The sequence below is a fragment of the Hippocampus zosterae genome, chromosome 3 (assembly GCF_025434085.1).
Source record: "Hippocampus zosterae strain Florida chromosome 3, ASM2543408v3, whole genome shotgun sequence".
Lineage (NCBI taxonomy): Eukaryota > Metazoa > Chordata > Actinopteri > Syngnathiformes > Syngnathidae > Hippocampus > Hippocampus zosterae.
In genome coordinates, this window is record NC_067453.1 from 31,013,395 (window position 1) to 31,034,171 (window position 20,777).

Consider the following 20,777-nt stretch of genomic DNA (forward strand, 5'->3'; position numbering starts at 1 on the left):
CCCACCCAAAAGAACAACAAGACCAATAAAATCACAAGAGGAGAACACAGCATTCAAGCACATTTCTGACACTCAAGCACGTTTTGCAACATGAAACGGGATCAAGCTCAGTGCGGGCCACCTTCAACAGGTTCCAAAGTGGAACCTCAGGTTCCAACCTGACGTTCCAACCTGACGTTCCAAAATGGTCAGTAACTGAGTGCGCGTCACTTTAAGGCCCAAACGTGACCCACAAGCAAAAAAAAGGCTAGGAGACACAACGCGTGATCATGAAGGCAGCCCGTGTCGTAAAACGCCGCGGCTCAATATCACCGCAGCAGGAGTTTGGGTGACCGCCTCCTTTATTTGCGGGGGCGGGCAAAGCTTTGCGCTCAAGGGACCGCGTTTCCTTTGCAAAACGGGCGCAAGCGAAAATGCCCATCCATGTCAAAGAGTGGCGGCGGACGGCTCCTTTCCAGTTTAACGGCGAGGACCGAAAAGACTTAGCGCCGACCCTCGTGAGCACCCGCCGGGGGCGGGGGGCTCGGCGGCGGCCCGGCGGCGGGAGCCCGCCCTTGGACCAAGGGCGACTCGTGCTGCAGCGGCGTCCGGTGCGGGAAGAAGGTGTGCTGGAAGTCGTAGTTGAGCAGGCAGCTGATGGACGCCATGTAGATGTCGGCGAAGCGCGAGAGCCGGCGCGAGAAGTACGTGGGGTTGTGATACGTGCGGAAGAGGCTCCCGAACTGGGGGTTGAACATCTGCTTGGTCAGCGGCCTGTCGAAAGCGCAGACCAAGGCGGCAGACCGAGGCGTTACCTTTGGCCGCGTTTCAAAGGCCATCGACGCGGGGCGCCGTTGACGTCGACTGCCGTCAAGTCAAGTTTGCAACGAAGAAGGCAGGAGGCCGGCTTACCTCATGGCTTCGCGCTCTCGTATCCACTCCCCCACCACGGCCTGAGAGGCGGCGTCTCGGCGCACCTGCGGAGGAGCGGCGCGGGAGTCGGGTCGTGAGCCTCACGAGACACACGCGAAGCGAGAAGCGGCAAAGGGCTGACCTGCATCTGCTCAATCAGGCCGGTCAGGGCCTGCATCCAGCTGACGGTGTGCACGTACTCCTCCGTGTTCATGATCTTGATTTCCTTCCTCAGCTCGGGCACGATGGCGCCCGTCCTCCAGCCGTGCTTCAGCGTCAAATCCTGGCCGGGGAAAGAGCGCGCCGTCCGTCACCTTTCCATTCGGACCCTTTGCATTCGGGGAAGCTCCAGTTTTCTCCCTTTTAAGCGGGAAACTTGGCGAGGGCCACAAACGTGCCGTCATGATCTGCGCTGCCGTGCAATCCATTCGCCCGTACGCTGCGGTTGGTGCGCACTCGCACACACACACACAATTGCTCCCTAAATCAGCGAGGTGGCGTGTTTGGCCGCCAGCCACCGGCAGCCACCGGGCGTCGTGCCAGAGATGTTAACGGCGCCTTTCATGAACATCGCTAAGAGCCCATCGCACATTTGGCGGCTGCAAAACTCACCACGGCCACTTTGGCGCCGAGGCACCCGCCGGCCGTCACGGCTGCCGAGATGGCGGGCGCGGACACGAGGCTCTCGTTGGAGTGCGTGTCGTGTCGCGTGGCGTCACACGCCAATGCGTAGGGCGCAGCGGATCCGCTTTTATTGCAAGCCATTGGTCGCCGACCCGCATACGGCGGAGAAAGCCGCATGCCGTCGACACGCTTTTCCCAAACGACGACAAAAGGCGCAAGGAATCAAAAATACAGACCGCGAGCCTTTGGGCGTGAGCCGCGGCCGACGGCAGCCACAGAGCGCGGCGCTGAGCGCGCGGGCCTGCGACTTTCTGGAAACGGGTTTGGGTGGATCCGAGTATGACCTTCAACCCGAGGCGGCGCAAACGGATAGGGGCTCCCATTGCACCGCGTACGGTTGCGGCAGAGATGCCGTCCTTTGGCCAAAATCTCTCCATTGACGATTGTGGTGCAAACACGCCCCCTGGTGGCTTTAAGCGGCATGAGGATCATCTCCTCTCAGCGTGACCTCGCCCTCTTGGGGGAAAGGGGCCGGCGATTCTCATTGCTCCGGATGCAACCGAGAGGATGGACAACAAGCACGTCGCCTTGCCCCCCCCCCACCCTCTGGCCCCAGCCTCGGAGTCCACTTTGGTGCCATTTCTTACCGCCAAGTCGCTGTAGATGTGGTCGCCAAAGTAGAGCACTTTGGATCCTCGCCAGCCGGTCAGTCTCAGGAACTCGTAGAGGTTGCCCTTCAGGTGACGGAAACGGGGGCCGTTGGTCAAAGGCTTTCACGCGGGGCTCACCTGACGCACCTGTTTGTAGATCTGCCCTTTTTCCAACTTGTGGATTCGGTCCCACAGCAGGGCGCCCTTGTCGGTCACGCGCCTGAACGGCCTGCCGGGCGCAAATAGTGCTCGCTTTGGACAACGAGGCACAACGAGGACGGGGAGGCGGAGGCGCTCACTTTCTCCTGTCGTTGAAGAAACCGGGTTTGTCCGCCTGAACTATAACCACATCAAAGAGGTCCCTCCAGTCGCTGCCGACGATGTAGCTCATGCCTCGATCCCTGAGGAGTGGAGGGGGCAGGCCAAGGGGGGCACGCCGTTACTATTTACAGAGAGCAACGGTCAAACAATCCGACGTCTTTGCTGGGGAATTTCATCAGGCGTTTTGAAATGGGATCAATGGACGAATAACACAGGGGGGGGGCTTCCGCTAATATGCTCAATATGTACAACATACAGCAATCCTCCAAAAATGATGCTTCATTGGTTCAGCTCATTTCAACACCAACGGGGGAATCTATCCATCGGATGCATCGTTATGATGACGTTATGATGATGGCAAGGCAACCCCCCCCACCCAAACTGGCGATAACACGACGAAGCACTTACACAAAGTCGAAGGGGCTGTTTGTGATGAGGAACATCTTCTTCCCGTGCTCGCGCAGCTTCTTCAGCACGGCGTGGCTCTGCTCGCCGTAGCAAATGTATTTGTCTGCAAAAGCGCAGCCCCATCAGTCCAAACCTTTGGATGCGTCCACCACGCAAAGGCCCATTACCGATATCGGCCTCCACCGCTCGATACATAATGCCCTTCACGTGAACGTCTCGGATGGCTTCCTGTGAGCAGGAAAGAGGAAGAACAAAAAACAAGTCAAGACGACGACGACCTCGGCGATGTTTCGGGGCTCGTTTGGGACGTGAAATCAAAAATGGCTGGAAAGGTGGAGCTGAAGGGCCGGCTGGAACAAAGCCCCCCCCCCCTTCCCCCGCTCTGCCGGCAACCGAGAGAAACGGGGAGAGGTGTTTAGGTCGGGGCTCTGACCTTGGTCCACCACAAAGGATATTCAAACGGGACTTTGTGGACCTTGCCTTTGGTGGCAATGCTTTTGGTCCAGACAAGAAGCGCTTGAAGGGACATCCGGGGCCAAATCAAAGGCGGGAGGGGGGAGAAACAAATGCCAAACAAGGCGACCGGGCCAGGATGGGCGCTCGGGAAACCGTCAGCGTCAACAAGCCTGTCCGATGGAGAGTTTTACGGCCGATGTTGGAAAAAGTCCTCGTTTTTTTGCAAAATGTACGCGGGGGCAGATTGGGGCTGTACTTGTCATTACTGCCGAGAGGTCCGACGGGGCAGCTGCATCCGGAACAATCGGCTTTGGTCCACCCTCTGGGATTAGCCCGGACGACTAGCCGAGATGAGGAAGATTGGCACGCGCGGCGTCCTCCTTTTTCCATTGTTTTATGTCACTGGTCACAGAACATGGCTTGCCTTCAATTTTGAACTCAGAGTTGTGATTTGGCTTTAAGGGCTGAAAAATCAGGACCAAAGCAGCTTTAGTGAAAGAAAAGAAGGCGACAGACATTTGAGATTTTTGCAGGAGTGCTTGAAAAGTATCGGTAGGTAGGCAGGCTAGCCTGCCATTTGGAATGACAACACGTCAAAACGGCGACCTTGAAAAGTCAGCAGGGTTGCTGTTGAAACGCTGTGTGTGTGTGTGTGCGCGTGTGCGCTTTTAATGACAGCAATCCATCAAAGATGATGATGGAGGACGAAGAGTGGCGGGCGCTGAGCGCCGCTCTCTTTTTGGAGCCGGCGGCGCAGGCGGCCAAAGGAATGATGGCGCGTCTAAACTTAGACGCGGTGGTCTCAGCAGCCAAAATTAGGACGCCGCCGGCCGCTCGGCGTATCGCGCGTACACTGGGCAGAGGCCACATCACACTTAGTGATTTTCATTAGGGGGGGGGAGTCGAGGAGTACATTCAAACCTCGTCTCAAAAATGCACACGAAATTAGGGCCTCGCTGAAAAGCTTTGCAACTGCCTATGGGTGGCGCAAGATGGCGGCAAAGACACCACAGCTCCCCCCCATGAGGTAAGGCCCCTGGGTTCAACATTGGTGCTTGACAACAAGATGCCACCAGATGGCGCTGATACTGCTTCACCTTGACGTCTTTGTGCAGGTGCACGGGCTCGTAGTCGATGTTGTGCTTCATGAAGAAGTCGTTGACGCACGACAGGAGGCTCATCTCCGGCAGCGAGAAGATGTCCATGAACTGTTTCATGGAGTGGCCGTGAGAACTCTGCGGGAGAGACGAGAATGCAGACGCGGGCACGGGCGAAGGGCGTCGGCGCCGGACGGGACGGGGCGGGGCGGGGCGGCTTTCTTACCTTGCCGTAGAAATCGCTCATAATCTCAAGAGGGACGTGGCAGCCGTCGTACATGGCCACGACTTCCTCGTCGGGGACCGGATGAAGACCCCTGGAGACACACTCGCCACTTAGCGGCCGAGACCGTACAAACTCAACACAATGCCATTCTGCGCATATTCAAAGAGAATGAAGTGATGTCGATTGCGTGAAAAGAACTTTGGATGACAGTTTCATGGTAACAAAAAAAAAAATACTCATAATAAATACTTGGTATGTTCAAAGAATGCAAAAAAAAGTAGCCATCTGCCCTGCTGTAATGACAAATGAGGAATCCTGATCTCACTCTTATGAACTGTTGCATTGATTTTGAAGGCTTCCATCGATGCTGGCGCGGCTCCTACCTGTAGACGGTGCCCAGCTGGATGTAGTGGAAGGCGTCGATCTTCATCAGCAGCGCCTAGCGCGACAACGGCGAGGTTCACTGGCGGAAAAGGTGCCGCCGGGATGCCTTTGCATCAGATGCAATATCAAGTCTGGCGCACGGCTTACTTTCTGGACATCGTAGTGAAGGCCCCTCACGGCAAAATCCGGAATGTACTCGTAAGCCCGCAGACCCTCCGGATACTGAAAGAAAAATCACATTTCTCAACTCCATGCCACCTCTGGAGCACTTGGGAACAACCGGCGCTGTACAAAAAGTGGAGCAAAAAGAAAATGAATAACAAAGACGGCAGGAAAAAAAAAACAACAAGTCAAAAATTCAAAGAATAGAAAAGACGAGTTGTTTTTGGTTGTTTGGTTTTTTTTCAAGATGGGCAGCGATGGGGCTTCCCCAACGTTCATTCCGAAGACGGGGAGCGGCTAAAGACTCCCATCCCGTCGCTTTTGCCCCCCCCCCTTTTTTTTTTAGATGGCTTCTCTGTAGTGCAGATTGTCACCTAGTGGGTGTCGGGCAAAAGAACCGTAGCAGGTTGCCGAGAGGACAAACACACACGGCCGGGCCCACCCTGTGCTTGCTGATGAGGATGTCCCGCGCTATGTCGAAGATGAGCGTGTGGAGGTGGCTGGAGTAGAAGGCCAGCGTGTAGTCGTAGTCAAAGCCGTAGACCTCGGTGTCCCGCAGGCTCATCTCGTTGTTGGCAAAGATGCTGTCGGGGTCCACCGAGACGCTGGAGACGGACGGCATGACATCTGACCGCACACATACCACAATCCAAAAAAGAAATTATTATTTCATAAAAAACGCTCAACATTGGTCACCATCATTATTGGTCCAAGATGCCGCGAGGTGGCAAAGCACCACTTTTGTCCGAATAAATCCCCTCCCCCCCAAAAGGGCACTCAAGCAGGAAGCGCCACTGAGAGCTCCTTCTTTCGTCCTGAGAATGCAAAGGACTACCGGTTTCATACGCACTCCTGCAATGACGAAGGTGCAGGCCTCGTCTCCCCCCTCGGGTGGTGTCCGTCCCTCATTCGGATAGTAGCGCTCAAAAACCATGTCACGGTTCTGTATTTAACCGCGCAGCTGCTTGAAGCAAATAAATGCCCCTCTCGAGCCATGTCACTTCACTTGGTAGTCTCCGCAGTGGAATAAACAAACCCCGGTAAGCACCCACTTACCGATCGAGGATCGGCGGCGTACCGAAAGGCACCGCGCCGTCCATTCAACCAGGCGATGAATGACAGTAAGCGTCAACTTTGATTGAGCGCTCCTACCTTGGGTGTGTCTTTTAGTGCGGTTGTAAACAGACCACAAGCCGTCCGCCGAGCTGCTGCTCGCGGACGAAGCGCGGCGGTCGGTCCGAGCTGACGCGCGCGGACGGGAAAGCAAGTCGCTCCGCCCGCGACCGCGGCGGGACACCGCGCTCGAGTGGTGGGAAGCCTTCAAGACGTGACGTCGGAGCAGGCCGGCGATTCCCGGGGACAGGAGACGCGACAGGGGCGCCGACAAGTGCCCCATCGTCGGTGCTTTCAAGGAGGACCCGCAGGTAGCTCAACCCCAACGCGCGCCGACTGCGACGACAGTCTCAGGACACAAAAGGGCGAGGACGTCACTTCCGTGTTTGGCGAGCTCACGGCCAATCGGCGACTCGCTTCCGGCCACGAGCATAAGTAAAGCTGTGCAGAATAAAGACATCGTTTGATTGCGGAGTTCTGTCTTCAATATGTCCACGAATACAATATAGCGATGAAATGTCGAAACTCGCCACCCAGACGTCACTTCCGTCTTTGACGAGCCTACAGCCAATCAGCGACTTACTTCCGAGTCCGAGCGGACCGCTGACAAATAAGAATAGCGCCCAAGTGATCGTTCTGAAAGCGTCTTTGCGCAGCGTGCCTGCGTAAAACGGGAGCTATTTAGTCATTAACGACTAGCCGGCAGCCACCGAATCAAAGCAGCAATCAATCGTGTCATCTTTTAATCAGTTCCATTTGCAAGTAGCAGTGATGCTAAGCGCCGTACGTAGGGGCATCACTTCAAAATGATTATGAGGCGCATTTATAATTCCTTTTTGGTCCGTTTGATAGTTGTATACGGTATTATTTTACATCATTCTGCATTTGTTATACTATTGGATAAAACTGAAAGGACCGCAAAAAATTGTGATAAAGTGTTAAATTAACTCCGTCGTCAGTGCCTGTGCTTTAAAACAAGGAAGTTAAACGCATAGAAAACAAATGGTTGCCGGGCCGCGAATAGCATATACTTGTCTCAACTGGTACGTGACACTAAAAAAGGTTGGGGGGGGGGGGCACAGACCTAGACGACGTGCAGGCTGCAAGGATTGATTTATGAAACGCAGCGTGCCATAGTTGAAGTCAAATTGCACTGAGGTCAATCCACGTTCTGTTGCCACTTTTACACATGATGTAACCCAATGCCTAGAATGTATGTATGGCTCAATCAGTAATTCCCCCATGAAATATGGTCCCTTGAAGCTACGTACTAGCGGTTGTAGTATTAAATGTCTTTAAGTATTAAATCGCTTTCAACTGGTTAACTTCACATTAATTTCTACCATTATTGTACCCACGTAAGATGAAAACACTTGTTGCGTGATGAAAAAAAATCAAATTGAACACGTAAATCGGTGCGTGTGTGTGGGGGGGGTTCTTTCGGCGGCCAATGGTGACGAGCCACGATTCGACGGTTTGGCTTATGTTGATGACGCCGATTCGTCCCCGTCGCAGCGTTGTCTCCGCCGTGATTGGTCGACGGTCGTGCGTGGTGCGCCGCCATTGGTCCAGCCGGAGCCATTTAAGTGTACAGTGTTCGCGAGAGCGGCCCATTGTCAGTTTGTGGTGGAGCGGCAGTACGGCGTGCGTTGTCGTCACCTTTTGGCCGAGCCCAGGTGCAACCTTCACAATCAAGCTCTAATCCCAAAAATGAAGCGAGCGTGGCTTTTAGGACTTCTACTCGGGCTGCTAGCCTTCGGTGAGTAAACTACACAGTCGCCGACCGGGAGCTTGCTAGCTTTAGCCGCTAAGCTAGATTTGCTTGCCGTTGTTACTTCCATCACTGCTCGACATTCATTCACGCCTTGTTTGAATTCTTGTCAAAATGCCCCGTATTAGCATCGGTTAGCCTTTGTACACAGCGGCGTAACATCCAAGTTGCCTTTGAATGTATTCACTCGGCTTTCCCAAAGTTTCTAACGTGTTACTGCCGTTATCTGCAGCCGACGGTTTTTTTTTGGTTTGTTTGAGCTTGAAATGGTCACCGTGAAACTAACGTTGACGTTGACGTCTCTCCATCCTCAATTTTAGGCGCCGTGAGGGCTGAGGATGAACTGGACGTGGACGGCACCGTGGAAGAGGACCTGGGCAAAAGCAGGGATGGCTCCAAAACCGATGACGAGGTGGTTCAGAGGTTAGGAAACGTCTTGTTTGGTACCGAACCTCGGTGCGAGTCACGGACGGCACCCCTCCAACCTTAGCAACGCGTCCAACTCGATAGTCAGACCGGGGTAGACGCTTTGGCCAACGGGTTTTCTTTTCTCGCGCAGGGAGGAGGAAGCCATCCAGCTGGACGGCTTGAACGCAGCCCAGGTCAAGGAACTGCGAGAAAAGTCTGAGAAGCACGCCTTTCAGGCAGAGGTCAACCGCATGATGAAGCTGATCATCAACTCCCTGTACAAGAACAAGGAGGTGAGAGGAGGGGGGGGGGGGTGGCTTGAGGAGGGCGCGCACCGTCCGGGCTTGAGCTTTGTGGCTCACGACTTGACTTTTGCCCTCAGATCTTCCTCAGGGAGCTGATCTCCAACGCCTCCGACGCCCTGGATAAGATCCGCTTGTTGTCGCTCACCGACGACGCCGCGCTGGCCTCCAACGAAGAGCTGACCATCAAAATCAAGGTGCGCGGCCGCCATCCGCCACCCGCCGGCGGGCGCCAAACCCTTCTAAACGCGTGCCCTCCTCCCGCAGTCGGACAAAGACAAGAACGTGCTCCACATCACCGACACGGGGATCGGCATGACCAAAGAAGAGCTGGTGAAGAACCTGGGCACCATCGCCAAGTCGGGCACCAGCGAGTTCCTCAACAAAATGACGGAGATGCAGTCCGAGGACCAGTCCACCTCGGAGCTGATCGGCCAGTTCGGCGTGGGCTTCTACTCGGCCTTCCTGGTGGCCGACAAGGTTATCGTCACCTCCAAGCACAACAACGGCACGCAGCACATCTGGGAGTCGGACTCCAACCAGTTCTCGGTCATCGAGGACCCCCGCGGGGACACGCTGGGCCGCGGAACCACCATCACGTAGGTTCAAATGTGCCCGGCGGCGCCCCCCCCCCCCCCCCCCCCCCCCCCCCGGCTCACCCCCAGTCCCTTTGGCAGGTTGGTGATGAAGGAGGAGGCCTCGGACTACCTGGAGCTGGAGACCATCAAGAATCTCGTCAGGAAATACTCGCAGTTCATCAACTTCCCCATTTACGTGTGGGCCAGCAAGGTACCCGCTCGCATCTTGGAGCCTCTTTGCTCGGGGGGGGGGGGGGGGCGCATTTTATTTCCAACCCTGCTTTCATGACATCCAACAATGTCACGGCATGAAAGCGAGCCATTCAGTCTTTGAAAGCGACGCCTCATTAGCATGGCGTGCATGGGGGGGGGGGTGAAATTGGTTGCCGTCAGATCCAGCCGAGATTGTCGAGTTTTGTCTTTGTCCCCGTCAGACCGAGACTGTGGAAGAGCCCATCGACGAGGATGCCGACGCGACGGAGGAACCCGAGAAAGAAGCCTCTGAAGACGAGGCCGAGGTGGAAGAGGAGGAAGAAGAGGACAAAGACAAGCCCAAGACCAAGAAGGTGCCACGTTGGACGCAACTGTCGGGGGCCGAGCCCCCCCCCCCCTTTTTTTTTTTTTTTTTTTGCCGGGGAGAAATGACTGGTCCTTGTCTGGTTTTCTGATCGGCAGGTTGAGAAGACGGTGTGGGACTGGGAGCTGATGAACGACATCAAGCCCATCTGGCAGAGACCCGCCAAGGAGGTGGAGGACGACGAGTACAACGCTTTTTACAAGACCTTCTCCAAGGTGAGACGGACGCCGGCAAAAATAGACACGCGGCGTAACGCCACGCTTTAAAATCCATCTTTCTCCCGTGCGTTTCTAATGCTGACCCATTTTTTGGGTGGAGGCGCGGGGGGGGGGGGGGGGGGTCAATGTCGTACCGGCGTACCTAACGAGCGCGGCTCCCAACAGGACAGCGAGAACCCCCTGGCGCACATCCACTTCACGGCCGAGGGCGAGGTCACCTTCAAGTCCATCCTCTTCGTGCCCACCGCCGCCCCCCGCGGCCTCTTTGACGAGTACGGCTCCAAGAAGAACGACTACATCAAGGTGAGGGCGCCGGCGGCAAGGTTTTGCCTCCGTCTTTGTCCAGCGCGTTGCACAAGCGCAATGAGAAGAGGGCAAGTCGTGGCTCAAGCTCATTTAAGCCTGGACAATTTTCTTGTTGCCGTTTTTCCCCTTTTACAAAGATAATACAGTGCTGTGAAAAGGGATTTGCCCCCTTCATGTCTTCAATTGGGGGGGGCTGCATTTTGTATGACCTTCAGTTGTCTTAGAAGGTCATACAAAATGGATTTGAAACTTTTGTATGTGTGTGGTAGCTATGTCTAAAATGTAAAAATCAGGAGTGGGGCCAAATACGTTGTCACGGCAGCCCTTAAAACACATGGAGACCCTCGGATTCTAAAGAGCTTTTGTCTGAAGTGAGGAGGAGATTGTTTTTGCCGCATTTTCACGCGGTTTGATTTTCGAGCGCGTCGTCCGTCTGGTTGGAAATGCGGGGCCGCCCCCCTGTGCAAAACCACAATTTGCGTTTGTTGCGGGTCACCTTTGATGTAGTCACTATGCTCATTTCTTGTAACTCCAAAGAATTTAGTTTGACTTCATTATCAACGTGGGTTTGGCTTCCCCAAAAGCCGAATGAGCCTTTTTGTGATATTTAGAGCCCCTTAGTTTCATGAAACCACCATTGTGAATTTGCAAAGTCTCTCCCGGCCGCTGACGCGCGTTGTCTCGTCGCAGCTCTTCGTCCGGCGGGTTTTCATCACGGACGACTTCAACGACATGATGCCCAAATATCTCAACTTTGTCAAGGGCGTGGTGAGTGTTCACTTTGCCTTTGATGCGGGAAGGCTTGAAAATGGTGCGTTTTCAATTCCTCGTTTTTCTTTGTATTCAGGTCGACTCTGATGACCTTCCCCTGAACGTGTCCCGAGAGACTCTGCAGCAGCACAAACTGCTCAAGGTGAATCCGTTGCCCATCCCGCCATTTCTCCTTCCGCGGCACCGTCGCTCAACAAATTTTTTTTTTATGACGTTAAAACGTGAAAAAGATGAATTTGTGGTTTGTCTCCCTTGCGCTCAGGTGATCCGCAAGAAGCTGGTGCGCAAAACGCTGGACATGATCAAGAAGATTGCGGAGGAGCAGTACGACGACAAGTTCTGGAAGGAGTTTGGCACCAACATCAAGCTGGGCGTGATCGAGGACCACTCTAACCGCACCCGGCTGGCCAAGCTGCTGCGCTTCCAAACCTCAAACAGCGACACGGCGCTGGCCAGCCTGGAGCAGTACGTCGAGCGCATGAAGGAGAAGCAGGACAAGATCTACTTTATGGCCGGCACCAACAGGAAGGAGGTACGCGGCCCCCCCCGCCCGCCGCCATTTTTTTTGAAACGCATTGCGACGCGGGGCCCCTTGCCTTCCAGGCGGAGGCGTCGCCCTTCGTGGAGAGGCTGCTGAAGAAGGGCTACGAGGTCATCTACCTGACGGAGCCCGTGGACGAGTACTGCATCCAGGCGCTGCCCGAGTTCGACGGCAAGCGCTTCCAGAACGTGGCCAAGGAGGGCGTCAAGTTTGACGAGAGCGACAAGGCCAAAGAGAAGCGCGAGGCGCAGGAGAAGGAGTACGAGCCGCTCACCGCCTGGCTCAAGGACAAGGCGCTCAAGGACAAGGTCCGGTTTGTCATCGGAGGAGCGCAAATCCTGGCTTTGGCCTCCATCTCACCCCTTTGAATTGCAGATCGAGAAGGCGGTCCTGTCTCAGCGGCTGACCGACTCCCCCTGCGCGCTGGTGGCCAGCCAGTACGGCTGGTCGGGCAACATGGAGCGCATCATGAAGGCGCAGGCGTACCAGACGGGCAAAGACATTTCCACCAAGTGAGTTGGCCGCCCGCCCCCCAAAGCCGCTGGGCCTCCGCTAACGTTCCGCCCCCCGCCTCGCAGTTACTACGCCAGTCAGAAGAAGACGTTAGAAATCAACCCCAAGCATCCCCTCATCAAGCAGATGCTCAAGCGCGTCAACGTAAGCCAGCCGACGACGGGAGAATTTGCGCAAAGTGTCACGAGTTGAATTGTCGCGCGCGTTCAGGATGACCCCGAGGACCAGACGGCGTCGGACCTGGCCGCCGTCCTCTTCGAGACGGCCACCCTGCGCTCGGGCTACCAGCTGGCCGACACCAAGGCGTACGGCGACAGGATAGAACGCATGCTGAGGCTCAGCATGAACGTGCCGCTGGAGGAGCAGGTAGCCGCCCGTCGACGCCGACTCTGAGCGGGACGCGTTGCCCACACGTGCTTGTGCTCGCTTGAGGTGGAGGACGAGCCCGAGGAGGAGCCGGCCGAAGAGGAGGAGCCGGACGAGGACCAGAACGAGGAAGACGCCGACGACGACGATGAGGTCCTGGACGATGGCGAAGACGACAAAGTGGTAAGAGAGAGCAAAGCGCCTTGCATTTCGGCAACAAGTCGTCTTGCGTTTGACGTTCTTTGGTGATTTCCTGCTAGGTCATGACAGAGAAAACCGAACTGTGAGGCCACCTGGAGAGCACTTGGAACAGCAAAGCCGGGCAACCGAGAGCAGCCTCCTCCCGTGGTTGCTTGTCCTGGGTCGGTCGGGCCTTTTTTTTTTTTTTTTTTTTTTTTTTAAGGAGCGCTGGGGGGATTTTTTCTTCTTTTTTTACATTCCTCACACCTGTAAATTTGTTAATATTTAACTGCCATGTTGATGGAAAGATCCTGTCTCTTGATTGAATAAATGTTTCCTGGGAAAAGGAAGGTTGATGTTTTACTTTGAAAAACGCACTCGCACACATTGTTGTTGGTCAGGCCACACGTGTTCAAAAATGGCTTCCTCTCTTTGATGAGCAAACGTTGGTTGAACAAACGCACCATCTCCCGATCACAGCCCAGTTTTGGTGGTTAAATGTACTCCCACCCAGAGACAACCGGCGGGAATCCAAAATGCAGTCTGTGAATGAGCGCTCAATTTATTGAGGCACAAAAAGGACAAATCCCAGCCTACCTGCGCGCATGTTTACCCCCTGAAGCGACGTGCGATCGAGCGTTTGCGGAGGAATTGCGGCCTGCTCGTCAACGGCGCCATATTGGAGCCCGCTTGACGGTTGGCATCCTCTTATCAATCAAATGCGCCGGCGTTTTCCCCTGCGGGTGTACCTACGACCTAACGGGCCGCACGGCTTGCAGAACGTTCCATTTTGGACTCCTCGGTCCACAGGATGCTTTTCCAAGAGTCTCGAGCATCATGGAGATATCTTTTGGCAAATGTGAGGCGAGCCTCGTATGACGCGCACATTCAGGCGTTTCGGCGGCAGGTGGCACGCCGTTCGCTCACAAATGTTGCCTTTTTCTATTTCCGCATCCGGTATTTTGTTGGAGCTGCGCGGCTCGTCCGCGGTCATTGGCTGGGGCGTTGCCATGGAAACCCGGGTCACATGCGTGGGTTTCCTGCACAGCCGTCATCGTCGGAGGAAGGAGAAGGCGAGGATGCTGATGATGCCGCTCGGGCCCAGGAGGCGTTTTCTCGAGCAAAAAGCGCATCTTTGACGGCCCTCTCAAATCTTGCTGCTGCTGTCGCCGCCCCCGCCGTTGTCCCTCGAGCCTTTCTCGACGCCCTACAGGAATGAGTATAGAAATCCCCGCGGGCCTGACGGAGCTGTTGCAGAGCTTCACCGTGGAAGTGCTGAGGAACCAGCCGCGGGACCTTCTCGACTTCGCCCTGCAGTACTTCACCCGCCTCAAGGACCGCGAGAGCCGCCGCCGCCGCAGCAGCAGCAGCAGCAACAGCAGCAGCAACCGCCGCCGGGCGCTCTCGGGCCCGGATGGGGACGACCATGGAGGGGAGCCGCCGCCGAGGGCCGCCGGCAAGGCCGTCAACTTCCTCGACGAGGCCATGCAGATCGACTCGGAGAACGGAGAAGAAGAAGACGAAGACGAGGAAGAATTTCAAGGTCGGTGCTGGACTCTCCTCCGCCGCGGATGCCACCGTAATGCGCGCGGCGAGCGCTCCGCTCCGGCGGCACGAGGCGCCATCAAATGCTACTCGGACGTCTTCGTTAGTTGTCGCTCTCTCGCGGGCCCAATTGGCCGGCTGCTGGCTAGCATGTGCGTGACGTAGCGCGCCGTGAGTCGCAAAAAAAAGCCGGTAGATGCGCTCAAGGGGCTCGCGGGCGTCAGGGGTGCGTTGTTTTGACAGCTCCGTGTGAGCGGAGCGACGTTAGCTCAGCAGACAATGCGGCCGAAGAAAGAAAACGCAGTCGACGTCACGGCCACCCTTTTCCATCTGCTTCAGTTACGGATTTGGGTGGTGAACCCTCTCCCCGTCATTTCACCCTGATGGGGGGGGGGGGGGTAATTTTCAACCCGGCCTAACCCAGCCTTCTTCTTCTGTTACCATCCGGCAGGGGGGCCCGGGCGCCGCCGTTTTCGAGGTCTCCCTCCCCCTCCGACAGGCTTGCTTCGAGCTCGTTTTCGGGCTGTTCTGCAGGGGTCGCTGATGAGCCGATCGTCTGAATTGGCAGCATGTCGAAACTTCGAGCAAGCGTATTTACTGTCACGTCGTGAGGTGGTGGGGGACCCCAAAAAGCAGGCAGGGGGGAGTTGCGGGGTGAACTTGAAGTATATTGATAAAATACAGAAAACTAAATCCTAAACAAACAAAGTCCTGAAAACGAAACGAATCCAAAGTATTAAACAAAAAAAAAAAAAACCAACAACAGCTACACAATGAGCCGACCATGCCGGGAGTCCTTTTCAAGCACTCCTAATGACCTAACGACCAACAGGTGTGCAGCTGCAGCGAGACCAGAGAGAACATTTGCATTTTTGGTTTTGTTTTGTTCTTTATCAACGTAAGCCATCCAAACCAGGCAGGAAAAAGCCTCATTTTTTTGGTTTCATTTCTTTTGTGCACTGAAGCGAGGGCCATTGCGCCTTCATCACGTCGCGCGTCTCGGAAATCGACTCGGAGGAGCACTTGCGGCGTCCTCGTGGAGCTCTCCATATAAAAGTCTGAATGAGGTGAAGCTTTCAAACAGAAGAAAAAGCAGCTGGCCGTTGACTGGACTGTGCATTTCTCTTGTCTTTTGCCAGCGCCGACCATAAACAGATTCATCAGAAGAGCGTCGGGTGAGTTCCGGCGTGGCCACTTGGCAAATGGTCCGTCCTTTTCCTGCCGTCCTCCATCCAAAGTCCCCGTTGGAGAGACGCAGCGGCGCCTTTGCGCGCAACTTTCATTCATTTGGTGTCCACCTTGCTTTTTTCTTCTCCCCATTTCTTTCAAATCGTCTTTTCCCGCCGCCGAAACGCACGGAACTTGACCCGCTGGCCTTTCGTCGGACAGTGTGTGCCGAAGCCTTCAACCCCGATGAAGACGATGACGAGAAAGAGCCCAGGGTAAGCGCCTTACTGGCTGCCTTCTTCTCCTCGTCATCGATGGCTCTCATCTTATTTGTGTCATTGAACAATATTGCCAAGTTACTTTGGAAGCGCAGAGCTGCCAATGCGGAGTCAAAAGATTTGGACCGGCAAGTACGTTGAAATTTGCCTTTGAAGGGACTTTTGTTCGGCATTTGGCCTCCGCGCTAGCGCTTGCGGAGGGGGTGCGCGTGCCTTCTTTTCTCTCTCTACGGCTGTGACGCACGATCCACGTTTCCGCCCGCCGTTGGTAGCGCGTGGCCTCCGAGTCCGCGGCGCCGTCCTCGCGAGGAGCTTTCAACGTATTTGCCCGAGGAAAAAAAATACGTGGGCTCGGCATTGGCGTCTCGGCGCTCCCGTCGTTTCGGGGCAACGGAAGGGGAAATGAGATGTGTTTTGTTGGCGCCGCCGATTGGAACGTGCAGGTCGCCCACCCCAAAACGGACGAGCAGCGACAGAGACTCCAGGAAGCGTGTCGGGACATTCTTCTCTTCAAGAATTTGGAGCCCGTGAGTACCCCCGTCGTCCCACGCGTTGAGAACACCGGCGACATTTAGCTCTGCTCAAAGCAGAACCAAAGGGGCAACCAATTTCTACAAAATGTGCGGAGGTGCGGTTTTGGGGGCTGATTGGGGCTCGCCCTGACCGAGCCGTCGGAGGACGTCAGAAAAAAAAATCAACAAGAACAACAATGCAGGCGTCGTCGCGGGCCGAAATGGAGTGCTTGCTGTCGCCGAGAGAGCGCAAGAAGTGTTCGATAAGCCAAAGGAAGAGGAGATGGACGGGCCAAGACGTCGGCGGCATGGGATGACCGACGTTGCGTTCTCTGCCTACCCAGGAAGAGATGGCGCAAGTGTTGGACGCCATGTTTGAGAAGTTCTGCGCCGAGGGCGAGCGCGTCATCGACCAGGATGATGACGGCGACAACTTTTATGTGATCGAGAGGTAAGGTCACGCGACAAATTCAGCCACGGAGGCATTGGCCAAAAAAGACGAAAACTCGCAAGCGAGCTAGCGCCAAGCGCTGGCGATCGACAGGCTAACCCGAGTGCGTGTGTCCCTTTTTTCCCCCCCCTTCCTCAGGGGGACCTTCAGCGTTCTCGTCAAGGTGGAGGGCGGCGAGAAGCTGGTGGGTCGCTACGACAACCGCGGCAGCTTCGGGGAACTGGCGCTGATGTACAACACGCCCAGGGCGGCCACCGTCGTGGCCGCCTTGCCCGGAGCCCTCTGGTGCCTCGTGAGTGACATGGAGAGAGAAAGCGCTTTTCCGCAGCCTCCCTGCTTTCAGGGTGGGGGGAGGGGGGCAGTGAGTGAGGAGCTGAGCTGTTAGTTGGCTGTGCGTCCGAGCACCTGGGCCTGAGTTGTGGCTGGGAGCGGCTTCTTGGCCCTATTTTTGTTTTGCAATCGTGCCTTTTCAAGCATTTCTATGTCTTTTTTTTCTGATGCGTCCGTAACGGGCGCAGATTTTCACCTTTCCGGGGCCCACCCGCCGTAGATGTCAACCTCGAGTAGTGTCGGCTAACCACGTGAGCCACGAGGGGGCAGTAGTGCGCGGGACAATCTGCTCGCCTGGCTTCAGATTTGAACGGAAGTTGTCCACACAGCGGCCAAAATGTTTCCCATCTTTTTCTTTTGTCTCTCCCCAGGACCGTCTGACGTTTCGGAGGATCATCGTAAAGAACAACGCCAAGAAGAGGAAGTTGTACGAGGCCTTCATTGAAACGCTTCCGCTGCTCACATCGCTGGAGGTCGCCACCCTTATTTTTGCGGGTTGGGGGGGGCGGCTTGGTTGGCTGCGACATGCCGTGACACAAAAAAAAAAGCTTATTGCTTTTCTTGACTGTATTGATTGATTTCCTGTCTTATTTTGTCTGTCCGCAGCTTTCCGAGAGGATGAAAGTGGTGGATGTGATCTCGACTAAAGTGTACTGTGACTCGCAGCGGATTATTGCGCAGGTAAAATTTGTTGCGCATCCTAAAATCGGTTCATTAAAATGTCTCCATCAGCAACCCCCCCCCCGTGTATTTTTTAAAATTATTTGTCATTTGAAAAAAAGTAAACATTTTAATCGCTCAAGATCGAAAATGTCGCTGTTCAATAATTCCTTCATTAAATAATAACATACAACATGAGAATGAACGATTGACACGTGTTGGCGCCTCCCCCGTGGATATTTTAATCATCGCCGATACGAACACTTTAATTTGTCCATAAATCCCAAAGCGGGATCTTCCAACATGAGCGTTTTACAGATGACATGAGTTAAAAAAAGGATAATGAGTGCACGCGTCCATGCAGGAGACTCGTTCCAAGCGAAACGGAGCTCTTCTCCATGATCAAAGATTGTCTCTTGATTGAGCCGCAGCACCCGGACGCTCAAGTTCCATGCCGTCGATGCGCAGTACAGTACTCCTTTCCGGTGAGACGGCCTCTGGCGCCACCTTGCGGCCTCCTCATAAAGAACGGAAGAAAACAAAACAGGAATTTCGGAGCCATTCGGCAAATTCCCGAGAATGGCTCCCGGGGGACAAACGCCAATGTGGAATATGCTGGCATTATTTTGTCGAGTGATTCTGAAACATTTTACATTGAAAAATCATAAAACATCTGCAATGACCTTGTTTTGTTGTCAGGGCGAGTCGGCTGATTGTTTCTACATCGTGGAGTCCGGCCGAGTTCGCATCACCATGAAGAGGAGCAGGGTGAGTTTCACGCTGAGGAGAAGCGCTTTTTTTTGCGCTTTTCCCTCGGTTTTAATTGTGCGACGGCACTCGGGAAGGCCCGTACGGCTTCATCATCTGCAAGAGATGACCTTGCCCAAAGGACCGAAGTTCAAACTAAAGGGCTTTGATTGCATTCGCGTTGGCCGGACCCCCCCAAAATCCCCAAATCTTTGTGTCGACGCTCCTCTTTAGCGCGCTTTCTTCTCCGTTTGCAGACGAAAAAGGAGCAGGACGAAGAGGAAGTGGAAATCGCCACGTGCTCCCGGGGCCAGTACTTCGGGGAGTTGGCGCTGGTCACCAACAAGCCCAGAGCCGCCTCCGCCTACGCCGTGGGGAGCGTCAAATGCTTGGGTAAATGCCCTTCCGGGACGGGGCTGCGCTCGCCTCGCTTTTCTCAAGTGGCGTTTTGCCATCGCGGTGCGGCGGCGCGTTCCCAACTGGAGTCGACTCGACTTTCAAATCAAGCGCTGTACGCGGAGCAAGGAGGACAAATCACAAAGGCCGCCCAGAGAACGCAAAGAATGCAGTCCGAGTCAAAGTCAAAGCCAAAGAATAGAAATGAGGGTTGTTTTTTTTCGCCCAACGTTCGTTCCACCCCCTCGGAACCTCCGCTTAGTTCTCGCTACCTCTGATGGCGTCCGGTGCCATGCGGGCCCCAGGCAGTGGGAAAGTGGGGCCGTCCCCCTTTCAAGATTGGAAAACAAATTGTCGGATCTTCAAAAGAGAAGCCGTGCCACAGTAGGAGGGATGCGCTTCCTCCCACGAGCCGCAGCATTTTGGACCAACTGGAAATGCTCGATGGAGGATCGGCTGACCCCAAAGTCAAGTAAGTCTGTGACCAAGCCACCAAAGGCTGTTTGGAGAGAAAGGAGAGGCGAGACTCCAGATGAAAGAAGCCAGAGAGAACGACGGCGCCCGTTTGCCTCTCCGATTTCAAATCAAGATAAGGAGCCGGGGAGGACAGGGGGGGGGGGGGTGGTGACGAGAAAAACAACCTCTTTGCGAATGTCTCCGCGGCCGTTTGCAACATTGAACCGTGATAAGAAAAAAAAAAGCATTTGTAGATGCGGCCTTTGGAGGCGCTTTGGACCGAGGGAGGATGGAAACGGCCTTCCCCCGTTTTAGCGAGCAGATGTTCTGAAAATACGGCAAAGGTATTCTGGCTTGCGCGCGCATCTCGCAAAGGGCTAACGGCGTTTTCTTGCGCTCCTCAGTGATGGACGTGAAAGCCTTCGAACGTCTCCTGGGCCCGTGCATGGACATCATGAAAAGGAACATTGCCAACTACGAGGAGCAGCTCCTGACGCTGTTCGGAAGCGGCGCCGACATCGAGCAGCGGCGCGCCTGACACCGCTCGGCGGAAGGCTTTTCGCCCGCCCCTCCCGTGTCCGCTTCCGCAAAAAAAAAAGGGCGAAAGAAACCAACGCAGCTTTTCTTACAGGACGACCACGACGAGACGTAGGTGTTTTGCAGTCGAGTCACGTACGCCAAAGCGGAGTCGCTTGACGCGCCCTTTCCGTCCGCGTTTGACCTTGGTTGCTGTCCCCTTTTGGTTCCGGCGTTGGCTGAAGAGCCACTTCTTTTTTTCTTCTTCTTTTTTTTTTTTTGCCTCAGACAGAATGTCAACATGATGGGACCTCAACATTTATATTTCTGTGTTAAATGTGCGTGCCCAGTGGCCTCCTAGTATTCTTTTGCAAAAAAACAAAAAAACTTCAGACAGATAGCGGCTACCGCTAGTTTTTTTTTTTTTTTTTAAGACTTGCCAACACAGTGTTGTCCAATTTCATCGGAAGGAAGTACATGCAATTGCTTCAGTTATTCTCATGTGTGGCCATGTTTATTTTGGGGGGGGGGGGGGGGGGCTCCAAGTCCTGCTGATTTTTTGGGGTGTGTGCGTGCCAGACGATGTTTATGTCTACCTCGACGACAACAATGTTCGGGAGCGCCAATCAATTTGAAAGTGAATAGAAGTGAACCTTTCCGGGTGTTGTCCGCTTCAAATGAAAACAAATCAAACGTGACCATTTTTTCGTTTCATCCCTTTCGTTTTCTTCACCGCAAACCCAGTTCACTAAGCCGTCATGATGACTGTGTTTCACTTTCCTTGTCAATAAAAAATAAATCCACCTTTGCGTTATTATTATTATTATTATTATTATTTCCTGTTTTACTTTGAAGG

At 54.6% G+C, this 20,777-nt stretch overlaps 4 protein-coding genes across 7 annotated transcripts in view; 2 read left to right on the forward strand and 2 right to left on the reverse strand.

Moving 5' to 3' along the window:
* The window catches only part of LOC127598003 (pinopsin-like), a 143,708-nt gene that overhangs the window by 3,890 nt on the left and 119,041 nt on the right, over positions 1-20,777 (reverse strand). The window lies entirely within an intron of this gene.
* On the reverse strand, positions 379-6,756 carry LOC127597994 (5'-nucleotidase domain-containing protein 3-like). Of its 3 annotated transcripts, none has more exons than XM_052061447.1 (14): positions 6,372-6,756; positions 5,662-5,846; positions 5,205-5,279; positions 5,057-5,112; positions 4,674-4,764; positions 4,448-4,558; positions 3,062-3,122; positions 2,895-2,997; positions 2,465-2,566; positions 2,313-2,394; positions 2,163-2,249; positions 1,034-1,174; positions 892-956; positions 379-753 (listed from the first exon to the last, which is right to left on the reverse strand). In XM_052061447.1, exons 1-14 carry the CDS (start codon positions 6,613-6,615, stop codon positions 483-485), a joined length of 1,674 nt encoding a protein of 557 aa, XP_051917407.1. In that variant the 5' UTR covers positions 6,616-6,756; the 3' UTR covers positions 379-482. The 3 variants fall into 3 exon arrangements, with proteins under 3 accessions (XP_051917407.1, XP_051917406.1, XP_051917409.1); XM_052061446.1 differs by having other exon boundaries at positions 382-753; positions 4,448-4,585; positions 6,372-6,745; XM_052061449.1 differs by having other exon boundaries at positions 383-753; positions 4,448-4,585; positions 5,662-5,824; positions 6,372-6,517.
* Positions 7,933-13,213, forward strand: LOC127597990 (endoplasmin-like). 2 transcript variants are annotated; one of them, XM_052061441.1, is made up of 18 exons: positions 7,933-8,091; positions 8,424-8,526; positions 8,663-8,804; positions 8,894-9,010; positions 9,081-9,412; positions 9,491-9,602; positions 9,826-9,957; positions 10,067-10,183; positions 10,352-10,489; positions 11,183-11,260; positions 11,340-11,405; positions 11,526-11,795; positions 11,867-12,112; positions 12,180-12,316; positions 12,383-12,461; positions 12,528-12,683; positions 12,750-12,866; positions 12,944-13,213. In XM_052061441.1, the coding sequence occupies exons 1-18, from the start codon at positions 8,043-8,045 to the stop codon at positions 12,968-12,970; spliced, it is 2,418 nt and encodes an 805-aa protein (XP_051917401.1). In that variant the 5' UTR covers positions 7,933-8,042; the 3' UTR covers positions 12,971-13,213. The 2 variants fall into 2 exon arrangements, with proteins under 2 accessions (XP_051917401.1, XP_051917402.1); XM_052061442.1 differs by having other exon boundaries at positions 12,750-12,863.
* On the forward strand, positions 13,908-20,725 carry LOC127598000 (cAMP-dependent protein kinase type II-beta regulatory subunit-like). The gene is made up of 11 exons (XM_052061455.1): positions 13,908-14,406; positions 15,548-15,583; positions 15,798-15,850; positions 16,297-16,380; positions 16,710-16,816; positions 16,955-17,108; positions 17,518-17,619; positions 17,753-17,827; positions 18,506-18,574; positions 18,811-18,946; positions 19,810-20,725. The coding sequence occupies exons 1-11, from the start codon at positions 14,079-14,081 to the stop codon at positions 19,941-19,943; spliced, it is 1,278 nt and encodes a 425-aa protein (XP_051917415.1). The 5' UTR covers positions 13,908-14,078; the 3' UTR covers positions 19,944-20,725.

Excerpts from the sequence above, each read along its gene's own strand:
- LOC127597990 (XM_052061441.1), top strand. The coding sequence starts at position 8,043 with ATGAAGCGAGCGTGGCTTTTAGGACTTCTACTCGGGCTGCTAGCCTTC. Across the intron at positions 8,092-8,423 it reads ACTCGGGCTGCTAGCCTTCG|GCGCCGTGAGGGCTGAGGAT; the intron begins GTGAGTAAACTA and ends CCTCAATTTTAG. Across the intron at positions 11,796-11,866 it reads CCGGCACCAACAGGAAGGAG|GCGGAGGCGTCGCCCTTCGT; the intron begins GTACGCGGCCCC and ends CTTGCCTTCCAG.
- LOC127598000 (XM_052061455.1), top strand. The coding sequence starts at position 14,079 with ATGAGTATAGAAATCCCCGCGGGCCTGACGGAGCTGTTGCAGAGCTTC. Across the intron at positions 16,817-16,954 it reads AACTTTTATGTGATCGAGAG|GGGGACCTTCAGCGTTCTCG; the intron begins GTAAGGTCACGC and ends CCCCTTCCTCAG. Across the intron at positions 17,109-17,517 it reads CCGGAGCCCTCTGGTGCCTC|GACCGTCTGACGTTTCGGAG; the intron begins GTGAGTGACATG and ends GTCTCTCCCCAG.
- LOC127597994 (XM_052061446.1), bottom strand. The coding sequence starts at position 6,615 with ATGGGGCACTTGTCGGCGCCCCTGTCGCGTCTCCTGTCCCCGGGAATC. Across the intron at positions 5,847-6,371 it reads CACTAAAAGACACACCCAAG|ATGTCATGCCGTCCGTCTCC; the intron begins GTAGGAGCGCTC and ends GTGTGCGGTCAG. Across the intron at positions 2,395-2,464 it reads TTCTTCAACGACAGGAGAAA|GCCGTTCAGGCGCGTGACCG; the intron begins GTGAGCGCCTCC and ends TGCGCCCGGCAG.